The sequence below is a fragment of the Lutjanus erythropterus genome, chromosome 17 (genome assembly GCF_056507025.1).
Source record: "Lutjanus erythropterus isolate fLutEry1 chromosome 17, fLutEry1.hap2, whole genome shotgun sequence".
In the NCBI taxonomy this organism is placed as follows: Eukaryota; Metazoa; Chordata; class Actinopteri; order Lutjaniformes; family Lutjanidae; genus Lutjanus; species Lutjanus erythropterus.
This window is the reverse complement of record NC_139333.1, coordinates 25,072,528-25,092,793: the sequence shown is the minus strand read 5'-3', so window position 1 is coordinate 25,092,793 and position 20,266 is coordinate 25,072,528. Positions and strand designations below refer to the sequence as shown.

Below are 20,266 nucleotides of genomic sequence, written 5' to 3'. Positions count from 1 at the left end.
TGGAAATATCAAACAATGAATAGCTGTCCCGCACATCCAAACACCATTAAAGGCCGGAGCTGGATCAACAAAAAGTAGCAATGAAGAGAGATATTTCTGTCTGGAATGAAGACAAAAAAACTTCGGCACACTGTGGCTCCCTTCAGTGCAATTGATTTGGGTGGATGTACGAAATAAATTGCACTTAAGGGAGCCACAGTGTGCCGACCTTTTTTGTCTTCATTGCACACTGAAATATCTCAACGTACTGGAGAGATTGGCTTGGAATTTTGTACATATTTTCATCCCGCACCATCATCATCACCAGTATATGATAAAAAATTATACCAGCTGAACATCAGCATGTTAGCATTGTCACTGTGAGTCTCTAAATTATCGTGATTCTTTTTTTCATGAATTCCAAATCCATTTTTTAAATTTATATGAATAACTAGGGCTTAGTCTGTTAGCTCAGTGCTAACACATAATGGGAATTCCCATTGACACGCTAACATAAATTAGCATAATATTAACATAACAAACAGATCCATTTTACTTCATGTTGCTTCACATAAACTGACATTTGTGATCAGACTTTCAGGCCTACAGTTTCTCTGATCTTTGGAAACAAACTACTAGCTGTTCACTGGACTTCTCGTTGTTAACTCAGTCTGTTACTCTGGCTTCACACTGACCTGCTGCAGCAACCTCAGAGGGTTAAAAAAGAGACATTGCATGCTGGGAGAGGTAAACAAAGTAAACAAAAATTGCTTTTCGCAATTTTAATATTGAATCACAATACCTGGAGAATTGCAATCAGCACCCAATTATGGTGATAATGTTGAATTGGGAGATAAGTCTATCGCCCCAGCCCTAATGTAAGCATGCTGACATTAGCATTAAGCTAACAGAGCTGCTTGCGTAGCATCATAGTCTTGTTGTTTGATTGGCCAGTTACACAGGTGCAGCAGGTGTGTAATTCAAGTCCATTACTTCAGCAAAAGTACTAATACCTCACGTTAAAAATACTCAACAAGTAAAAGTCATGCAGTCTAAACTTTACTACAAACATGCAAGATTTATAGCAAGAATCTGATGTTTTTGGATTAATATTACCGGTGCATCAGTGTGTATGTTGCATTTTACATTGCATGTTTAAGGTTGAGTTAATTGCTTGTTGAACTCATCAGGAATTGAGAATTATGGTCTAGAAACAGCCACTCTTCTCACTGATGGTTTTGTTTTCTTATGTAGGTCATGTAGAGGTGTCAGGATTCAGCTGCGACTGTTTCATAACCAGTTAAGAACTCGTTGCTGATGGACTGCTTTTATGTATGCCTAATAATTGTTATGCTAAAGCACTTTACAATGCGCCTAATTCACCCACAGACATACACACACACACACACATGCACACACACAATTGGCAGTGGAACCATGCTGTATTGGCTCTTGGGAGTAATTGGGGATCAGTGGTCCTGCTCAAGGACACTTTGACGCATGGAAGAGAGGACTCGAGGATCAAACCACCAACTCTACGATTAATTGGCATCCCGATCTATCTCCTGAGCCCCAGCCTCGGGAGGCTGTCAACAGATAATTGACACATTAATCAATAATGAAAATAATCGTTAGCTGCTCCTCTTCTCCCAACTGTACATGTGTGTGGGCATGCCTATTAGCTTAGTGTGTCCCTTTAGTCTTCTTCCTGCAGATTAAACTAGACTAGATTTAGCCTGGAGCACCACTTCACCCATCCTGCTCTCTCTCTGTGTTCACCCCAGCGTTGACCTGAACTCATCCACAGCACCATTAAGGAGAAACCCCTGTGTGTTTGTGTGTTTCGGTGTCTCATGCTTAATCACTTGGCATCCCCTGTTTTTCTTGCGCCTCTGCATATCCGTCACCGCTGCATGCTCTTTTAGGTATGTGCGCCTGCGTGTTTGTGTGAGAATCTGTCTGTGGGTGTTCACAGCAGCAGATTAGACGCAGCAGAGTGTTTTTATTTTGTCCCCTGTGGTCTCTTGTCTCCCAACCTGAGCCGATAAAGCAGAGGGTCACTGCAGGGTGCCAAAACAATGCCGGGACTAGAAATAATATGTATTCAGAGAGTGTGTGTATGGCAGTCAAGCGGAAAATATGCATGAAAATAGGCCTTGCAGTGAGACACTATGTTCTCGTCATTTTTAACAAATCAGTGTGTTTATTGAGCTCCATCCAGATTATAACATCCATTAAAAGTTGTATTAGCATGGAAGGGAGAGTTTGGGTAACTTGAAGTGGGGTAGCTACTGTAGATGGCAGTTGGCACGCTCCCACTGAGGAGCAGCAATGTACTCTATATTTAGAATATTTTCACTGCTTTACCTTGCTATCACATAGCCTTTTTCGACGGGGAACTGTCATCATGTAAGCCAAATGTCTCCCTCTCCAAACCAACAAAACTCCATTGACGAAATCATTAATTATACCTCACAGAACACAGGAGTTGCTGCTCTACAGCTGCCTCCATCTGTCTGGTTGTTTGTGTTGTTGTGCGACTTTGGTGAATCTGAACTAAACTTTAAGAAACACAGAAGTCACACAGTAACACAAGCAAACTAATAGATCGAATCATCTCCTGTGTTCTGCAAACTAAAATGACTGTTTTTGCTTATGGAGTTTGGTTGGTCAGTAAGTCAGTGCATTATGTACAATAGATGGTGGTCGACACGCCAGTACTGCCGCTGAACTGCTGTGGACAGGGCCAGGAGCAAAAGGTAATTTAGCCACCTAAAAAAAAAGCAGTATAAGTTTGGAATATTTTCACCACTTTAAGTTTTCTGATGGGAAACTGCTGTTATATAAGCCAAGTATCGTTCTCTCCAAATAAACCAAACTCCATTAGCAAAATTAGTAATTTACCTCGAAGAACAGTGGATTTGGGACACTACTGCTGCCTCAATCTGTTCATTTGTTTGACTTTGGTGAATCCAAACTATCCCTTTTAAAACACCAAAGTCACACAATAACACAAACAAACTAACAAATCAAGGCAGCGGTAGACCAGCGACTCCTGTGTCCTGCGAGCTAAAATTACTGTTTTCACCCATGGAGTTTGGTTGGTTTGGAGAGAGTGATGTTTGGCTTATGTAACAGCGGTTTCCCGTCAGAAAAGGCTGTCTGACACCAAGGTAAAAGCAGTGAAAATATTCTAAATATAGCGTACACTTAAACTGATATTGATCTGTTTTCTAAGTGGCTAAAATACATTTTGCTGTCAACCCTGTCCACAGCAGTACATTACTTAGCTTCCTACACCAGCTTCTCCAAACTGGGGGTGTGCTGACCGCCATCTACTGTAGGTAATACACTGACTGGATGGATGTAATAATCTGGATGCAGCTCAAAACTTTGTCAAGTGTCTAACCCTCACTGACAGACCCATTTTCATGCATATTTTCTGCTTGATTGCCACACATACGCGCTCTGAATAACATATTCTTTACAGTAACGGCATGATTTCAGCACCCTGCAGTTACCCTCTGCTTTATCAGCCTCACACAACTGCACTTTAAATAATCCAAACCAGCCCTTTAAAGCTTGTCACACAGCTCCTACAGTCCCTCCACATGTTTAGGAAGAGCTGCATTACACAACCACACTTGTGCCATGGGATTGTGCACAATCTGGTTTTGCAAAAGCCACTCCCTTTTGGTTCTAAAAAGGGGAAATGACTGTTTTCCTGCATTTAGATGTTCCGGCTCACATCCCTGATATGTAGACTACCTCTCCATTGCTTGTTTTTGCTTGCGATACTCCTCAGCTGCAGTAGTATTTGCTGTAATGTACATTTGTAAAGGTGCTACAGGTGTTATTTACAGGTTTTATTAACATTATTAGAAAGAATGCTGGCCATTGAAGGCGTATGTGTATGTAAATATATGGTAAATGTGTTTTTTTCTTAAGCTTTGTGGTGTCATCTGATTCATAGAGCTTCTTCAAACCCATATTTTAGGAAAATGCTATAAATGATCAGTTGTTATTAAGAAATGGGAGAGTGTGGGAGAGAAGATCCTTTAAAGGACTGACTACATGAAGGTGACATTTTTCTCTCTATGTGACTCACTAACTAATTAAGTTGTTGGAAACAAAGCTTTTAAAAATATGCATGTATGTTTGTTTGTGTTCCAGGGTCAGAACCAGAGGATCAGCCCGTGCTCCACCCTGACCAGCAGCACTGCCTCCCCCCCTGCAGGCAGCCCCTGCTCCACCCTCCCCCCTGCCATGCCTGGCCAGGCCGGCAACAAGGACTGTGCCTACGGTTCTGTCACCAGTCCCACCTCGACCCTGGAGAGCAGGGACAGCGGGATTATCGGTGAGAGACGATCTTAACGAGCGAGTGTAAATGTAAAACAAAAAATCTTTAAAGGGACGGTTCACCCCAAAATAAAAAAAAGGATCATATTTTTCCCCTGGCCTGTATACCGGCTGTAGACATGTCAGGGAACACTCTCAGAAATAACGCTGCTAACTAGAGCCATAAAGGGTTCTTCAGCTTGTCCCCGTAAGAGAACCATTTTTAGTTCCTGGTAGAACTTTTCAAGAGTTCAATCTAGACGCCAAAATATTGCTAAGTTATACTTAGAACCATCTGTGAAAGGTTTCACCTAAAACTGTGGAAGGTTCAACAGAGAACCCTTCTATGATGTAATGTTCCACCTAGGACCCAGAACCTTTCAACCTTGTAAGGGCGCTAACAAGAACACACCCAGGTGGTTATACCAAGAACCTTTTATATACAAGAGTTTTATCTAGAACACACTCAGGAGGTTCTACTTCGAACCTTTTATACACGAGAGTTTTATCCAGAGCCCTTCCCGGGAGTTTTACTAAGAACCTTTTTATATAAAAGGGTTATATCTAAACCCACCCAGGGGGTTCTACTGACAACCTTTTACATGCAAGAGTTTTATCTAGAACACACTCAGGAGGTTCTACTGAGAACCTTTTATATACAAGGGTTATATCTACCCTCTACCTCCGTCTGAAGGGTTCTACTGAGAACCCTTAATATTCCATGAGCTTTATCTAGAACACACTCAAGAGGTTCTACTGAGAATCCTTTATATTCCAACAGTTTTATCCAGAACCCACACAGGGGGTTCTACCGGGAAACGGTACAAAGAACCTTGATGAAAAAGTTCTTCAAGGATTTCAGCAGTCCTTGAAGCACTTTTTTTTTTTCCAAAAAGCACTTCTTGAATGAAGGGGGTCTTAGTGGAACCCTTGGTCTTCAAAAGGGTTCTTTAGAAGCAAGTGGCTCTGGGTAGAACTTCAGCCCTTCAGGCAGAATGCTTTTGGAACCCTTATTTCTAAGAGTGAAGCATGTACAGAAACAGTGTGATTAATCATTTATCTGATTGGACTTGAGAGTTACTAGTTTTACTCTCAGACAAGTGGGCGGTCCTTGTCATTGACCTTGCGGTTTGGTCAGTTTCCAGTCAAGCTGCGGTACGTTTGATGCAGGTAGAACATGTCTTTACTCCCACTGGAAGACGTTTAAAGTTCTCACGTCACGTTGACATCAGCTTTGGCGTTCTCGCACTGTTAGCAAGAGAACAGAAGAGAAAATGCTCACTGATGTGAAGCGTTTTGTGTCAAAACCGGTGCCAACATTGTTTCTTGGCAACAGTGTGTGAACACCTGCAGTTTGATGAGGAAAGCGTTACATCAGCCGACCGCAGATCGATTCAGAGCTACAGTAAATAAGTGTGAAGGCAGACGGGCTGAGCGAGGTGAAGGGATGACAGTCAAATTCAAAAACAAACCCAGTGTGAAAATGGCCTAAAAGCACAAAGTATGACTCACATTTGTCAATAAGACGTTGTTGTTTTGTTCTCTTGCAGCCACACTGACCAGCTATTCCGAGAACATGGAGCGAGGCGGCAAATACGGCGAGGGCTCCCGGGGAAACCTGAAACTGTGGCAGTCCCAGAAATCAGGCATGGACTCGTTCCTGTACAGGGTGGATGAAAACATGACCGCCTCCACCTACAGCCTCAACAAAATCCCTGAGCGCAACCTGGAGAGCATGTCCTCCCACTCCGCCCACTCCATCCCTCTGTACCTCATGCCCCGCCCTAACTCTGTGGCTGGTGAGTCCCCTCCTCTCTCCTCCCCTCTCCTCTAAAAGTAGAAAAAGGAGCCAGAAATAAGGCTGTTTACAGATGCATGGGCATGCAGTATGCAAATTCTGCCAACACCGAGTGCTTATTCTGGCAAAATTGGATTGAACTGCTGCTTCTGAGTCATATTAAACCCTATTTCTGACTCCTTTAGTGTTCCCTCTTCACTCCTTTCAAGCCTCCTTTCCTTGCTTGTTTTCTTCCTTTTTGAACCGTGACGCTTCCCTTTGAATTCTGTGACGTCCGTTTATGTGACCCACAAATGTCACCGTGAAACACAATTGTAAAGAGAAGAGGAAGATACTAATGTTTTTGAGGAACAGGTGTAACCTCATCTGCATGTATTTAAAAGGAGAAATATGTAAAAATACTGCCCTAAATCATAAAATGACCATGATAGAGATTAAGGAACCATGTTAAGTTTCATGTTTATTCACATTACATGGACCTTAAGTTAATGCCGAATTGTTGCCAAATGAGTAAGTGTCTGTTTATGGGTCTTAAGAAATCATTAATAATATTTTAGAAGGAGTAGATGTTTATCACGCTTAAATTGAGCAATTTGTTAATGGAGTTTGGCAGGCAGTGAGACAGGCAGTCACTGAAATCCAACTCCAGAGTGTGTTTTTTCAGAGCGGTGGACTTTTGTTTTCAGGATAAGTGGCTTGACTTTACATTGACAGACAGCTGACAGGTATAAACAGCTGACAGTGAAGGACTTGTCGTCGTCTGTCGTTGTCAAAATATCTTTAGCTCATAGTTTCGATTCTAGATATTTTAAATGTGCAGTACCTATTTTTGAATGCTGGGGTTTTACATTTCACCTTTAAGGACAACAAGCATACAAGTAATTTTGTTAACAGTTATTTTTCCCATCTGTTTAAAGGAAAAATCATCGGTCCACATGACCGTAGTTTTACAAAACAGTCAGGCCAGGCCAGTACAAGCGTTCTGAGCATGTTTATAGTGTTGGACACCTATTTTGTTACCACGATTTCTTAAGCACCTCTCTGACACATGACCTGGCAGTTCTAACCAAACCAGTTGTCCACCATTGTTGTTGTTGTTTCAGGCACATGCTCATCACACAAAGCAACAACGGGCGTGCACGTATTGAGGAGTTTTGAGGAATCTGAAGAATTCATAACTACTTACGTACTTTTTACTAAATTCCAGTTTGTTAGATGTGAATAGTTTCTGGTTTCTTTACTCCTCTTTGACAGTAAACTGAATATCTTTGAGTTGTGGACAAAACAAGAAATTTGAGGACATGACCTCGGGCTTTGAGAAACACTGACTGACAATTTTCCCCATTTTTCTGACATTTTATACACCAAACATCTAATCAATTAATTGAGAAAACGATTAACAGATTAATCGATGTTGAAAATAATCAGCAGTTGCAGCCCAAGCTCGGACAGACCTTTGTGATACAGACGGGCCGTGGGAATTTCCAGACAGAGGCGTATTTTTATTTTCCATTGATCCTTTTGGATCACTGATCATTGAATCAGTTTTCAAAAATCTTTATTTTAGCAATGTAAAACTAGACCTAAATCTGTAAATGTATCGTGCCAGAAAAGCTCGATTGAGTATCTTTAGACTTTGGTTTAAAGATTCTTCCTTCCCTTGTGTCTCATTCACTTTCAGCTGTGATATAATGATCAGATTTGCCCATAAACATCACATATTTTTGTAAATTATTGTGATGTCAGGCAGCAGTTCAGGAGAGGATTATTTAATCTGTGAACTCCTTTATTCTGTGAAGAAAAAATGTTATGGACCACATCTCTCCCATAAATCTGAGATAAATCAACCTGAAACATCCTAAAATCTGCCCCTGGTCTTAGGAGGAGCTTAATTCTGGTTTGATTTGATTAAATTTGCTGTAATTTTTACAACATTCTGTTTTGCTTATCCACAGAGGAAGCAGCTTTTGTATTAACTGTCTCCTAAAACTGTATTTGCATGTGGACAAGAGGCCAAAATGTAGGAAATGACTCATTTTTTAAAAATATCAGTGTACGTGTAGATAACACCTAAATCTGTAATTGTTTTCGTGCCAAAAAAAAACCTGATAAAGTATCTGAAGACCTTGGTTTCCTTTTGTCTCACTGGCTTTTAGCAGTGCTTTAACCACTCAGATTATACTCATAAATATTACATATTTTTGTAAATTAGTGGGAGCAGTTCAGGAGGGGAATATTTAATTTGAAAACTGCTCAATTACCAGATATTCTATGAAGGAAAACCCCCAAAGCTCCAGACCACATTTCTCCTGCAAATCTGAGATAAATCAGGGTAAACTTCCTAAAACCTGAGCCTGGTCTTGAGAGGAGCTTGACTCTGGCTCATTTTGCTGTAATTTTTAAGGAATGAAGCGACTCTTGTTTTCAGATTTCATGGGTTTATGTTGAAATTTCAAGTAGCTGCAATAAATCCGCAGTGGTATTTTGTTAAACTCTCACAGCCCTCTGGTGTGGATTGAAATCACAGAGCAGAATAACAGTCTGGGGGGAAAAAAGCTTCAGCAGAAGAAGAAGAAGAAGAAGAACATACTGCAGCTAGAGGAATATCACAAAAAAAAACTGGCGTCTGTGTTGCTGACAGAGGTCTCATTGATGTGTGTTTCTTATTGTAGGCCACCGCCGCCTCAAAACAGGCTCCCAGAAGCAACAGTAAATATATGAGGAGAAAAATGTCAGTTTCATAACACTGAGACGGTCCTAATGGGCCTGATTGTGTTATTGTTCTCATCATCAGAGAGGCTGTTACAGACGATGAGCTCTATTATGCACTCCTCTCACTCCCACTGGAAAAAAAAAAGAGTGTGTGCACGTACTGTTAGACACGCATATGTATTTCACTAAACACTGTAATGTGGCTGACAGGGCCCGTCGCCACAGCCCTGACCCTCTCTTTATGCCGGTCATGTTCTGCTGTTTGACACTGCTGTCTGGCAGTGTGGCGACTCTGCCGGGTTTAGAGATTCACCCTCAATCTCGTCTCCGCCCCTCCGCGCCCAGACCTTCAAAGGAGCTGGAGCTTTAAAGACGTACTATAAGCTGCAGATGATGCAAGAAACACAATGAGGAGGTTTCTGAAGGCGTTTGTGTTTGTCGGGAGCAGGAATTCTGTATCGAGGGAGAGGAGAGATGGATGCACGAGGAAGAGGAGTGAAAGAGAGTTTCATAATCTCTCTCTCCTCCACAAAGAATTATTAGATGATGTAGGGATGGGAGGCGAGCGCAGGCTGAGGATTGGCTGGTCTCACACAGCAGTGGAACATCAAAGCCCCCGGCATTAACCGTTTCTATCCCCCAGAGTGACAGAGAGACTCGCTTTGATGTGCGAGGAGTGCGGGGAGGGAGGGAGGGAGAGATACGGAGGCGACTGGGGAGGAAAAACGGGGAGGGAGGGGGCTACTTTATTACCTAATGAAGGCAGTGCGTTGGTAGAGCTTAGGATGGATATGGAGGAAGGAGTAACCAAGAGCGAGTATTAAATTTTCTCTCTGCCTTCATGGTACTAATGCCGCTCAGTCGAGAGGAGCGGGGTTGACCAGAATTTTAAAATGAGGCTTTTACTGACTATCAGGAATATTTTTTGCACTGAAAAATTGAAAGACAAGAAGAGCAAACATGTAACTTGCTCATTCATTAGCTAAAAATGGAAATTAAATAGACACTAGAGTGTTCCCTAAGGTTGACAAGACGCAGGCTATAAAAAGACTGGTTGATATTGATGCAGCAGACACAGTCTGACTTGTAGTCCCTCATACTAGGTGCATTTCCCATAATGCAACTAGGTAGCATTTTCTTATACCTTCCCTGCCTGGTTTAAGATCAACTTAAAGGAGAAATTTGCCATATTTCATTTGAATATCCAGCCAGTGTTGATGGTAAATGTAATCAGTTGAAGCAATAAATTCCAAGAAAGTTTAGTTCTAATGCTCCAAAATCTGTTGTTCTTCCTGCATCCAGTGATGTCACAGTGACGTCACTGGATGCAGGAAGAACTACAGGCTTGGATTTCTAGTCTCCACCTCTGTGTAGACAGGATGCGTGCTAGATGAGTCACCTAACGCCATGTTTTCGCCAGCAAAGTAATAGCTCTAAGCTAGGCTGGTGATATATGGCTACATGGGCATTACAAGCTCGTGCACAGTGCATCCTGGTACATGTAGGCACTACTGGCACAGCTCCGTATGCAGGAAAACTAAGCTTTCTTAGACAATATTGCACAAACTGAGGAATTTTATTTCTTCAATCGACTGCATTTACCATCAACACTGACTGGATATTGAAGTGCAGAATTTTCCCTCTAACATCCTAAGCTTGAATATGTGACCTTCATAACTTCCAAAAATGCATTTGAACCCTGACACACACCCTTGATCACCTGCTGCTACTCTATTGCATGTCTGCAGCGTTTCATATTCATATCGAGGGAGGGGGTGAATGTGGCGTTGTTGGGCAGTTCGAGAGCAGAGTTTCACTGATTTTCACTGATTTCTTTTGGAGAAAAATGGACAGAATTTGTCTGAAAAGATATAACTGCTTTTGCAAAAAAAAAAAAAATTATACATAATTGGGCCAGGATCAATAGTGAGTGTACGTATAATTTACTAAATTGAACAAGTGGATTTAAAGATAAATTACTCTGGATGTTTATGACCTGCAAGAGTCACAACATCTTAATGTGTGGTTATGGCCATGTGGAAATATGTCAAAATAAATGGCCTATACATTTAAAAAATAAATCTATACTACATTAACAAAATGTTGTTTTAATTTCCTGGAAAGACAGATGTTGACTAACGTAAGGCGTTCGTGCTTGTTTAGTTTTCAGGCACGTCTGTGTTATTAAGCAACAAGCCCTTTAGAGCTTAGATTTCAGGAAAGGAGTTTTCCAGTCATAATTATGAAGGAAGTGCTATTTACAAGTCGGAAATGAGTAATTACGGTAACTTCGAGATGAGATGAACACTCATGTCTTTCAAACTCCATATTCTCCATGTTTCAGACTCAGAATCAGGTATCAGAGTGTGTCTGTGCAAAACTAAGCCCAAGCCAAAATAACCCTGAGTTTGTTAGATTTCACAGAGCTCCTAGAGCAAAATTAAATAGTTTATACGACTGCTCAAACTTAAATTATTTTATGTTATAAACTTGTACGTTGCACACACCATACAGCTGTTTTCACTGGCTGTAAACTGATTGTGATCGTGTTCCTTGTAAAGAGCAACTGAGCAGCTCTGCAAAGTTTTGCTTTTGCCAGAAACAGCAACTAACATAAGTGACGTGATAACGAACCCAGTTTGGGAAGTCACAGAGCAACGAAAGAAAAAAAAAAAAACTTCCCTCCAAAACTTGACCTACAGCGTGACAGTCATGGTTTTAACATTTTTGCCGTCGTCACAGGTGAAAGCAGTTCGTTTGGTGCTCACATTAATGGAAGAAAAATTCCCCAACCCGTCTTTCGAGAAATGATGCACTTGTCACTCTGGATAATTCATGATGGCTCCTTTTTTGGTAGAGAGTCGCTCCCAGTTAAGCCTGAGCAGTAAAATAAGAGTGATATGTATTGGCAATAGAAACTTCATCAATAGCAGCAAGAAAATTGCTCAATAAATGGTTCAGTAGTTTCACTTAAATGCAATAAAATTAGTAGAGAAATTGTTAATAAAGAAAACTCAAAGTAAGGCTGTTAAACTCAACCCCCCCCCCCCCCCACCACCAGTTCTTTATTAAAATGGCTAATTAAAAATGACCAGTAATTTGTGATATCAGCTTATATTAAACATTTTATCATGACACATTATTCAGCTTTATCACCCAGTCCTAGTTCCAGTTCACCTCCGTTATACCGGGATGGAGGCAAAAATCTCACAAATCTTACATCTAAAATCCTCGGCAAACAAAATCAACCTTTAAATATTTATGCGAGTTGCTGCTATAAGAGGCGAGTGTTGTTTTAATAGGGGAATTGATCTTTTGAAATTGCCATGTTTTTAGGCTTCTTATGTGGCAGCTTGTGTAGTCACAGCCTGGGGATTGTTGAATTCCTGCTCATACAGAGACTAAAGGGGCCTAAAAGACTCGGTGAACTCACTCTATAGACTCTAAATTCACTAAATTAAGATAACAGCTCACCTGAGATAACATTTTTCAATTTGTGGGGCGGACAAGTGCCATTGATTTCCATTTTATCCTGATTTCCTTTTTGTCCCCGATCCCACCTCTGCTTATACACTCCCGGAAATATTATTGTTTAAATACCAGCACCTCCATTATTTATCATTGGGAGTCATCTCTCGGGGAGATGAGAGGAGAACAGTGAGGCGTTCAGAGCACCGGCAGCAGCCACCTCATATCTGAGCCGGCTCCCCGGCTGATACTGCGCCTGGCACTGGACAGCAGCCCAGCCGGTCTTTGAGTGTGTGCACGCTGTGTGTGTGTGTGTGTGTGCGCGCACGCATGCGTTCATGCTACCAGTCAGTCTTTAAACAGGAAGTGTCTGATGTGGCAGCTGAGCTCTCTGCTGCACAGTTCGACTTTTTCCCCACTTTCTCTCTCTTCCATACTGTTTTCCTTTCCTCTTCTTTTTGTCGTTTCACTGCGCGTGCAGTCTTAGCGCAGAGGCTCACGAGCAGTGAATGTGATCCCCAGCAGCCTGCTGCATTGCAGATAGAGATGATGAGCACACAGATTTGAGTCCTCACATTCAAAAGAAAGAGAGGAGAAAAAGGAGCCTTTTCAGCCCTGTATTCCTGAGTCATTCCTCCTCGGTGTAGCAGCAGCAGATTAATGCCTCCACTGTCTCCACTTTTAGCCCAGTTGGATGACCAGCACCCCCGTTCCCATCAGGGCCAGGCCCTCAGCATTCTCAGCTGCCATTTTCCCTCCATTTTGGGAAACCCATGTGGCTCATTTTTGGGTCCGTGGCTGGAGTGACTCAGGCAGTCACACACACAGAGTCACGCACATGCTCAGTCCTTCAGCAGCACAGAAACCGGTGTTTGAACCGACGAACAGGACAGGACCGGTGCTGAGGTGCTGCTGAGAGGCGGTTAGCCACTCTGAGGGATTACTGCGCCTTTACTTTGTGGAGAGAAGAAACATGCACTGCCAGTCACACCTTTTTCCAACTCCTTGAGTTTGACTTGGGATCTCAGGACCTCAGAGTGTTTCAGGTATCGTGTCAGACGAAAAGGATTCCCAGGTCATGATTTACAAATGAAGCTTTGAATGTCTGTTGACATATTTTATGACATTGTCACACTAGAAAAAATTAAAAAATCCTCGAACAAAATCCTCAATTTGAAATAGTAATTCATGGGATTAAATAAATGAGTCTTTTTAAATTAAAGCGACTTTCTTTAATGAATATAACTCATTAGTTTCTGTGACATAAATTTATGCGGCTTGACTGCCCCAAAACCACAGGTGCCTCCCTCTGTGTGCAGCAAGCAGGAAAGCAAACTGTTGTTTTTGAAAGACTAAACATGGATTGAAGAAGAATATTTGGTTTGGAATATTTGGTTGTCTTTCCCCAACTCCTCGTGTTTCCACTTAGGATCTCAAGACCTCAGAGTATTTCAGGTATCGTGTCAGAGAAAAAGGATTCCCAGGTCTGATGAAGATAAATCTCGCTCATCATTAGGGCTGTACTGATTCTACCTGTCATTTTTTTCACGTTCAAAGCTTCTAACAAAGTTTTCAGAGGAAGCTTTTAATGTCTGTTGTCATCATCATAAACATAAATATCCTTGAACAAAGTCCTCAACTTGAATAAAGTGATTCATCAGATTAAATTAGTTTTTTTTTTATTAAATTAACTTTATTTCATAAATATAACTCATCAGTTTCATCAACTTTAATGTAATTCATACTGCTAGACTGCCCTGTTAATACAGGTGCGTGATTCCCTGGGGAGAGCACAGTGTTTTTTTACTGCACTGAAAATGTTTTTGAAAGGCTGAACAACAACAAATATGGACTGGAGCTGAATATGTAATTAGATATGTCGTGAATTTTAGAAATAATTACACCTGTCTTTTTTCAAGAAATTGTGCAGTTTACAGCACTCTGGAGTTTTGGAAACGTTTGGATCACACAAGTCGGAAACAGTCCTACACAGATGACACTGGAATCTAATTGTAAAAGTAGTAATAATATTAATTAAGTTAGTGTAGCCTGATCTTTATCTGCAACTGTGAAGAAATACTTGGTTTAAACAGAATGAAAAGACAGGAAAAATCAGAAATTTGATTTAGAATTTGACGACTTGGATTTAATTTTCGTTGCTTAGTTCTGTCGGTCATGATGACATTATAGTCTCTAAGTTTAATGGTGGTATGTGGGAACACGCTGACACAGTCTGATGCGACAGGAAACACAAGCAGTCAGATGATCAGAGGGGTTTTAAACAAACATCCAGAAGGCTTTTCACACTGCTGTTAGCCCCACTGGCACGTGACAAAGTGGGCTAACCCCGACTTTAGCCTAGGGCTTGCTGGCTCTGCTCCAGAGCAGGGTTAGCCCCGAGTTTTGCAGGGTTATCCCATGAAAATCAACTAAACCCAGAGCTGAAAGTTACCAGTGTGAAACAGAGCTAAGAGATTAAATGAGCAGTCAGAAACTGAGCTGCACCAACAGATGTTTAACCCAGAGTTAGTAGAGGTGTGTGTGTGAAAGGGGGTTAAGTTATCCCTGAGTTAACTCTTAAGGATAGCCCTGAGCTGTCCATTATAAATGCCCATCACATGCCCATTTACACACCAACTTCCTGTTTTCCTTTGCTATGAGGGATTATTACTGACATTACAGGTTGGGGGTCGACCGGTTATCAGCTTGATATTGATATTCTGCCTTTTTTACAATTATCAGAATCTGTGTTACTTTTATCCAATGACATAAATTCATCTAAAAATGTGCTACTTTGACTCTGATGCAGTCACCCCTCTTTCTTTTTTTACTTTATAAAACTGTGGGGAGCTATTTTGTTTATTTACTCATTAAAATTCAATTCAGTTAACTTAAACAAATGCTGCTGGCAGCTCCCTGCTCTTATTGTTTTAAGATAATGATGAAAAGTTCTATTTTAATTTCATGGATGCTTAAAGAGTTCATGTTATTCTGAAGATTTTAATTTGTACTGCACATGTATATCATTTCCAAACATCAGTTATTGGTATAATCAAGTATTGGTGTCAGCCCTGAAAGAAATATATCGGCGAAACCCTATTTTAGGTGCAGTCATTTTCAGTTTTCTGGGTCCTTGTGGTTGCTAGAAATCCTTAAAGATACTTGAATTTTTTGAAGATTTTGTGCTTCAAGATGCTTGAAATTGCAGCTGCATTACTTTAGTAATAAATGGCTTTTTAGATAAAGAAATTGCTCAGGCAAGTGTCACCTGTCAGGCAGGTGACTCTTTGTTTAATTTTCTTTTAATTTGTCACCCTTCTTTAGGATTCTATCTAAATATAATTTTGGTTGTTTGTAGCACAATAACATCTGATTTAATGTGATGAAGAAGTGAAATGATCATTTTGATTGTATGTATTTAAATATGTAATTTACCACAGCTGTAAGGTGCTGGGAAAGCTTGAAAATGCACCTTGAAAATTCTTGAAAAGTGCTTAAATTTGGCTTTTGAAATGGCGTAGAAACCCTGGATTTTACTTCCAAATAAAGTCGTTCAGATAATCTGTTTACAACCTGTCAGATCGTTTGACAACTTGTGTTTCTTGCCCCATCGGACTTTGCTGGCGCGATGTTCCTAGATTCAGAAATTACCTTAGTGATTGCAGTGTTTTCATAACTAAAGTAAACACTGAAATTTAGACAGAAGTTGAAATAAACTGGGAATACACAGCCTCTATCAGCAGATCTTTAGTTTTTCCATTACAGCTGCATTAGTAGAGTTTCTTCCAGCCAAATTATTTTAAACGGACAAACTAAATGACCTCCCTCCGTCTCTCCTGGATTTCACTGTGCAGACTTCCTTCTCTGTCTCTTCCCTCGGCTCTCACTGAACTGTGGGGTTCAGGTGTGACGGAGAATCGAGTCTGCCGCTTACTCACGCTGGCGGCGTCTAATCTCATTTAACATTCACTGGTTCCGAGCGTTGGCCCTGAAGACACAGCGTGGTGTGAACAATCAGCAGCCGGCGTCAGACGGCGCTCACTCCATGAATAAGACATTTGTCTGCTGAGCTAATTAATCCTGAGAGGGGCCGGATGGCATCTGCCTCCGTGCCGCGTGACAGACACTGAGAGGAGGGAATTTTAGGACACAACCATGTAGGGCTGGCTCGCTCTTTCCTGTAGGAGTTAGCATGGATGAGAGCGGGAGCCTGACAACTGCCTCCGGACACTGGCATGAACCACTGACACCTTCTTATGTGTGTGTGTGTGTGTGTGTGTATAGAATTGGTTTATTTACTGTATCTCAATGTACAGATGCATACTGACGATACTATCTCCTCTTTCTTTCTCTGTCTCGCACAAACTCACAACCACAGCCACCAGTTCAGCCCACCTGGAGGACCTGGCGTACCTGGATGAGCAGAGACACACTCCATTACGCACCTCGCTGCGCATGCCCAGACAGAGCACCACCTGCGGGCCGGGTCGCTCCGGGCAGGACCTGAGAGGTGAGCAACGAGGCGGAGTTAAAGAGGGCACACGCACACACACGCGCGCACACACACACACACACCCTCATCACCCCTCATGAACACAGAAAGCTGGTTCTCTTGTTTGGAAAAATACAGATGCAACTTCAAGATATGAGGGATGTTTTATATTAGAATTCTAAAGAAGAAAGTACAGTCAAATTTAGCAGGAGACGGGGGCGTCCTTGTAGCCTCTTGGTTAAGACGTGTACCATATAAGTGCAGTGTCCCCTGTTTCCTGTCTGGCTCTACTTTGATTGTCAACAGAGCGCTGAAAGAATGAGTCATAAAATCTGGAGATGAGTTAGCATACTTGCACGTCTGGTTCCCCCGTCTTCAAGTCAATGGGCTTTTTGTTAGATGACTGAAATGAGGACTGTCGCTAACACAAGCTTAAAGGGGAAATCTGTAATATATTTACTGTACCTAATCATAAAACAACCACAGTGTTTCATCAGTGATGAAGGAAACATGCTAAGTTGAAATACTTCTCTGACAACAATACCACAGCCAGCATGTTCTCCTTTAAAAATTTCCATTACGGTCCAAACCGACTGTTCCTGTTTCACATTGATTAGAGTTCAAATTCATGCCGAATGTTCACAGAATGATTGATTATTCAAATCAACTGTAGATCCTTTATTAAACAGGATTTGAACCTATTTAAGATACAGTCCGTGGCTCCAACTCACCATGTGGACTGTAGTACTTATTTTTGGACATGCAGTTGCTACACATTGCTCCTTTAAAGATGAAAAAAAAGATGTTGAATATACAGTAAAAAAAATCGTAAAAAAGACGTAGGTGTAATTGCAGTGTCATTGCTTCAACTCTGGACAGGGACCTTTACTTTATTCCGCTCTATTTCTCTCTCTGTTTCTCTTCAGTTTCCTGTCTGGCTCCACTTTCTTTGTCAATAGACTAAAAGGTGAAGACTTAAATGCAAAAAAATCATACTGAAAAGGATGTAGGACATTTTGAGAGAGTTTGTCTTTCTATTAAAATAGCCTAAAATACAAATAACATACTCCCTGAGACTCCAAAAAGATCTATTTATTAAAAGGCGGAGCACTGCCATCGCTTATAGTGAAGTGATCTGACTCCTCCTACACATTCTGAATCATACATATATATTTGTCTTCCCAACACAACTTACTTCTTTGTGCATATACATTCATATACACTCATGCCACTACATACATCCACACACACAGCTTTCCCCCCTGTGACCCCTAACACCCATTTTTCCTTTTAATTCTTTGTATTTTTACTAATTTGTACCTTTCTTCTATTCCAACCATTATAATTAATACTTCAAGCTGAATTTAAGTGTGTTTCATTTTTATTCTAATATTATTTTATCCATAAAACATATATATATACAGTTGTAACATAAACAGAAAACTGAGAGAGGAGAGAGCCAAACTCAAACCGGGGTTTTCACACCATTGTCACCATTTTAAACCTGTAAATTCCAGTTTATCCATGACACACCGTGACAAACTGCAGCAACATGCTGTAAGCAAAAAACTGTTTGCCATTAGAGATACTCTTCACTGGCTGTGGACGTGCAGCGTGAGTCTGTGCAGACGTTTCAGGTGAAAATCAGTGCAAACACAAGTCACAGCCTTCAAAGCATTTGAACTTTAAAAATGCTGTTTTGTTCCAGGGTGGGCTGTGATTAGCCCCGTTGCTTCACATCAGACACAGTGCAGAATCTAAACAATACGACTCTGTTCTATTTTTTCATCCACAAACAAACGCAACTCAAAGCAGCTGAGCATCGCAAAGGCGAAGCTGCATGATGGAGGAGTTATTTTTAAAATCCTAAAGAAAGCCGGTGACGGATGATTTGCAGTTTGTCTCAGATGTAAATGTCTGCGTGTCCTGTACGGCTGCGCTCCTGTATGAGAGCGGTGATGCTGCTGAGCTGTTGGTGTTGGACGCTGGAGGCTGTCAGCTGTTGTCTGCTGCGTCCTTGTGTGTGAGACAGAGGAGTGAGAGACTGGAGGAGTTCACAAAGAGCGCTTTGTCAGGTTGTGTCACCACAAAGCTAAGCAGTGTTTAAATGAGAAATCTGTAACATATTTACTGTAATAAATCATAATACGACCCTGATATGTCATTAGGAACTCAGGAATCGCTACTGTGACAACAACACTACATGGTGTCCCTACTTGTAAACTTTGAGACCCAAAAAATAGGGAGGATTTGAAAACAGAGTGAGGGTCTGGGGGGTTCATACCCTCAAAAAATCAATCGTTTCATAAACCTTGTGACTTTTAAATAATAAGTACACACATTTTGGCAGACATATGCCTGCAGATGACAGATTATTATTAGCTGAAAACCACAATGGAACCACATCATTTAGCCTTACCTAGTCCAATTTCAAATTAAGCTACAATAACGCAGAAAATCAATATTTTACAAATGTTTTTCTAAGGAACATTAATTAGGTTGCTGTACCCCTTTAGTTTAAAACTCTACATAAGTACGAAAAGCTGTGAAAATGTGTCATAAATCAGGAGAAACAGAGGAGAATTGTGACCCTGTGAGGAAACAAGGAGAGGTCAATATAAAACGGGGTCTCCCAGGGAAAATGGGGAGGGCTGGCAAGTTTAAAGTGGCCATTTGAAATTTCCGCACTGCGGGCTCGTTTCACGTTTAATAGCTTTATGTAGAGTTCAAATTAATGCCAAATGTTTGCCAAATGTGTAAGTGCCTGTTTATGAGTCATAAGAAATCATTAAGAATTTTTTAGAAGGAATAGATGTTTATAACAGTTAAAGTGAGTAACATGTTAATGGAGTCAGGCAGGCGGTGAGACAGACGGTTACTGAACTCCAGCTCCAGAGTGGGGCTCGTCTGCGCTTTGGTTTGTCATCCTGCAGCCTGCCTGAGCTTCCTCGTGTCTGTGGAGGAGGGGGCAGGGAGAAACAACTCGCTTCAACCAAAAAATTGCATAATAAATCTGATTTCAGCCTATTTAATATCCCATTCATGGCTACAACTTACTATTTGGGGTGCTGAACTCATTTTTGGACGTGCAATTGATACACATTGCTCCTTTAACATTCACAGTCAGCGTCCGCTCTACTGCTCACTGCTCAAGTCTCGGACACGACGAGCGCCTCCGTGATCTCCTCAGCCTCCTCACCAAATGGCCAAATGGCCTCGTGTCACAACATTACGTGTCCCCTCACCCTTCTTCCTCTGTCACTTAGCCGGTAATGAGCGCCGTAATGGCAGCCCTCTGCCATTCAAGCGAACACAAATATGCGTCCCCGTGTGTTTTAAACACCTGTTAAGACCCCACTTAGCTGAGAGTGCGCTCGGCTGAGCTGCGATGTGATTCCCCCGCCCGAGGGCAGACGAGCTGCAGACAAACGCGGAGTGAGAGAGAGAGAAAGAAAAAGAGAAAGGCAGGGGGAGGGAGA

The 20,266-nt window shown here is 41.5% G+C and overlaps 1 protein-coding gene across 10 annotated transcripts in view; it reads left to right on the top strand.

Moving 5' to 3' along the window:
• tanc2b (tetratricopeptide repeat, ankyrin repeat and coiled-coil containing 2b) overlaps positions 1 to 20,266 on the top strand; it is a 242,583-nt gene that overhangs the window by 176,437 nt on the left and 45,880 nt on the right. For 9 of the 10 annotated variants that reach the window (XM_084740358.1, XM_084740357.1, XM_084740356.1 and 6 more), the window contains 3 exons: positions 4,153 to 4,336; positions 5,868 to 6,116; positions 16,674 to 16,805. In XM_084740358.1, the coding sequence (XP_084596484.1) occupies positions 4,153 to 4,336; positions 5,868 to 6,116; positions 16,674 to 16,805 (565 nt within the window). Of the gene's footprint in view, positions 1 to 4,152; positions 4,337 to 5,867; positions 6,117 to 13,197; positions 13,342 to 16,673; positions 16,806 to 20,266 lie in introns of those variants that run through there. The other variant, XM_084740363.1, reaches the window with a different exon arrangement.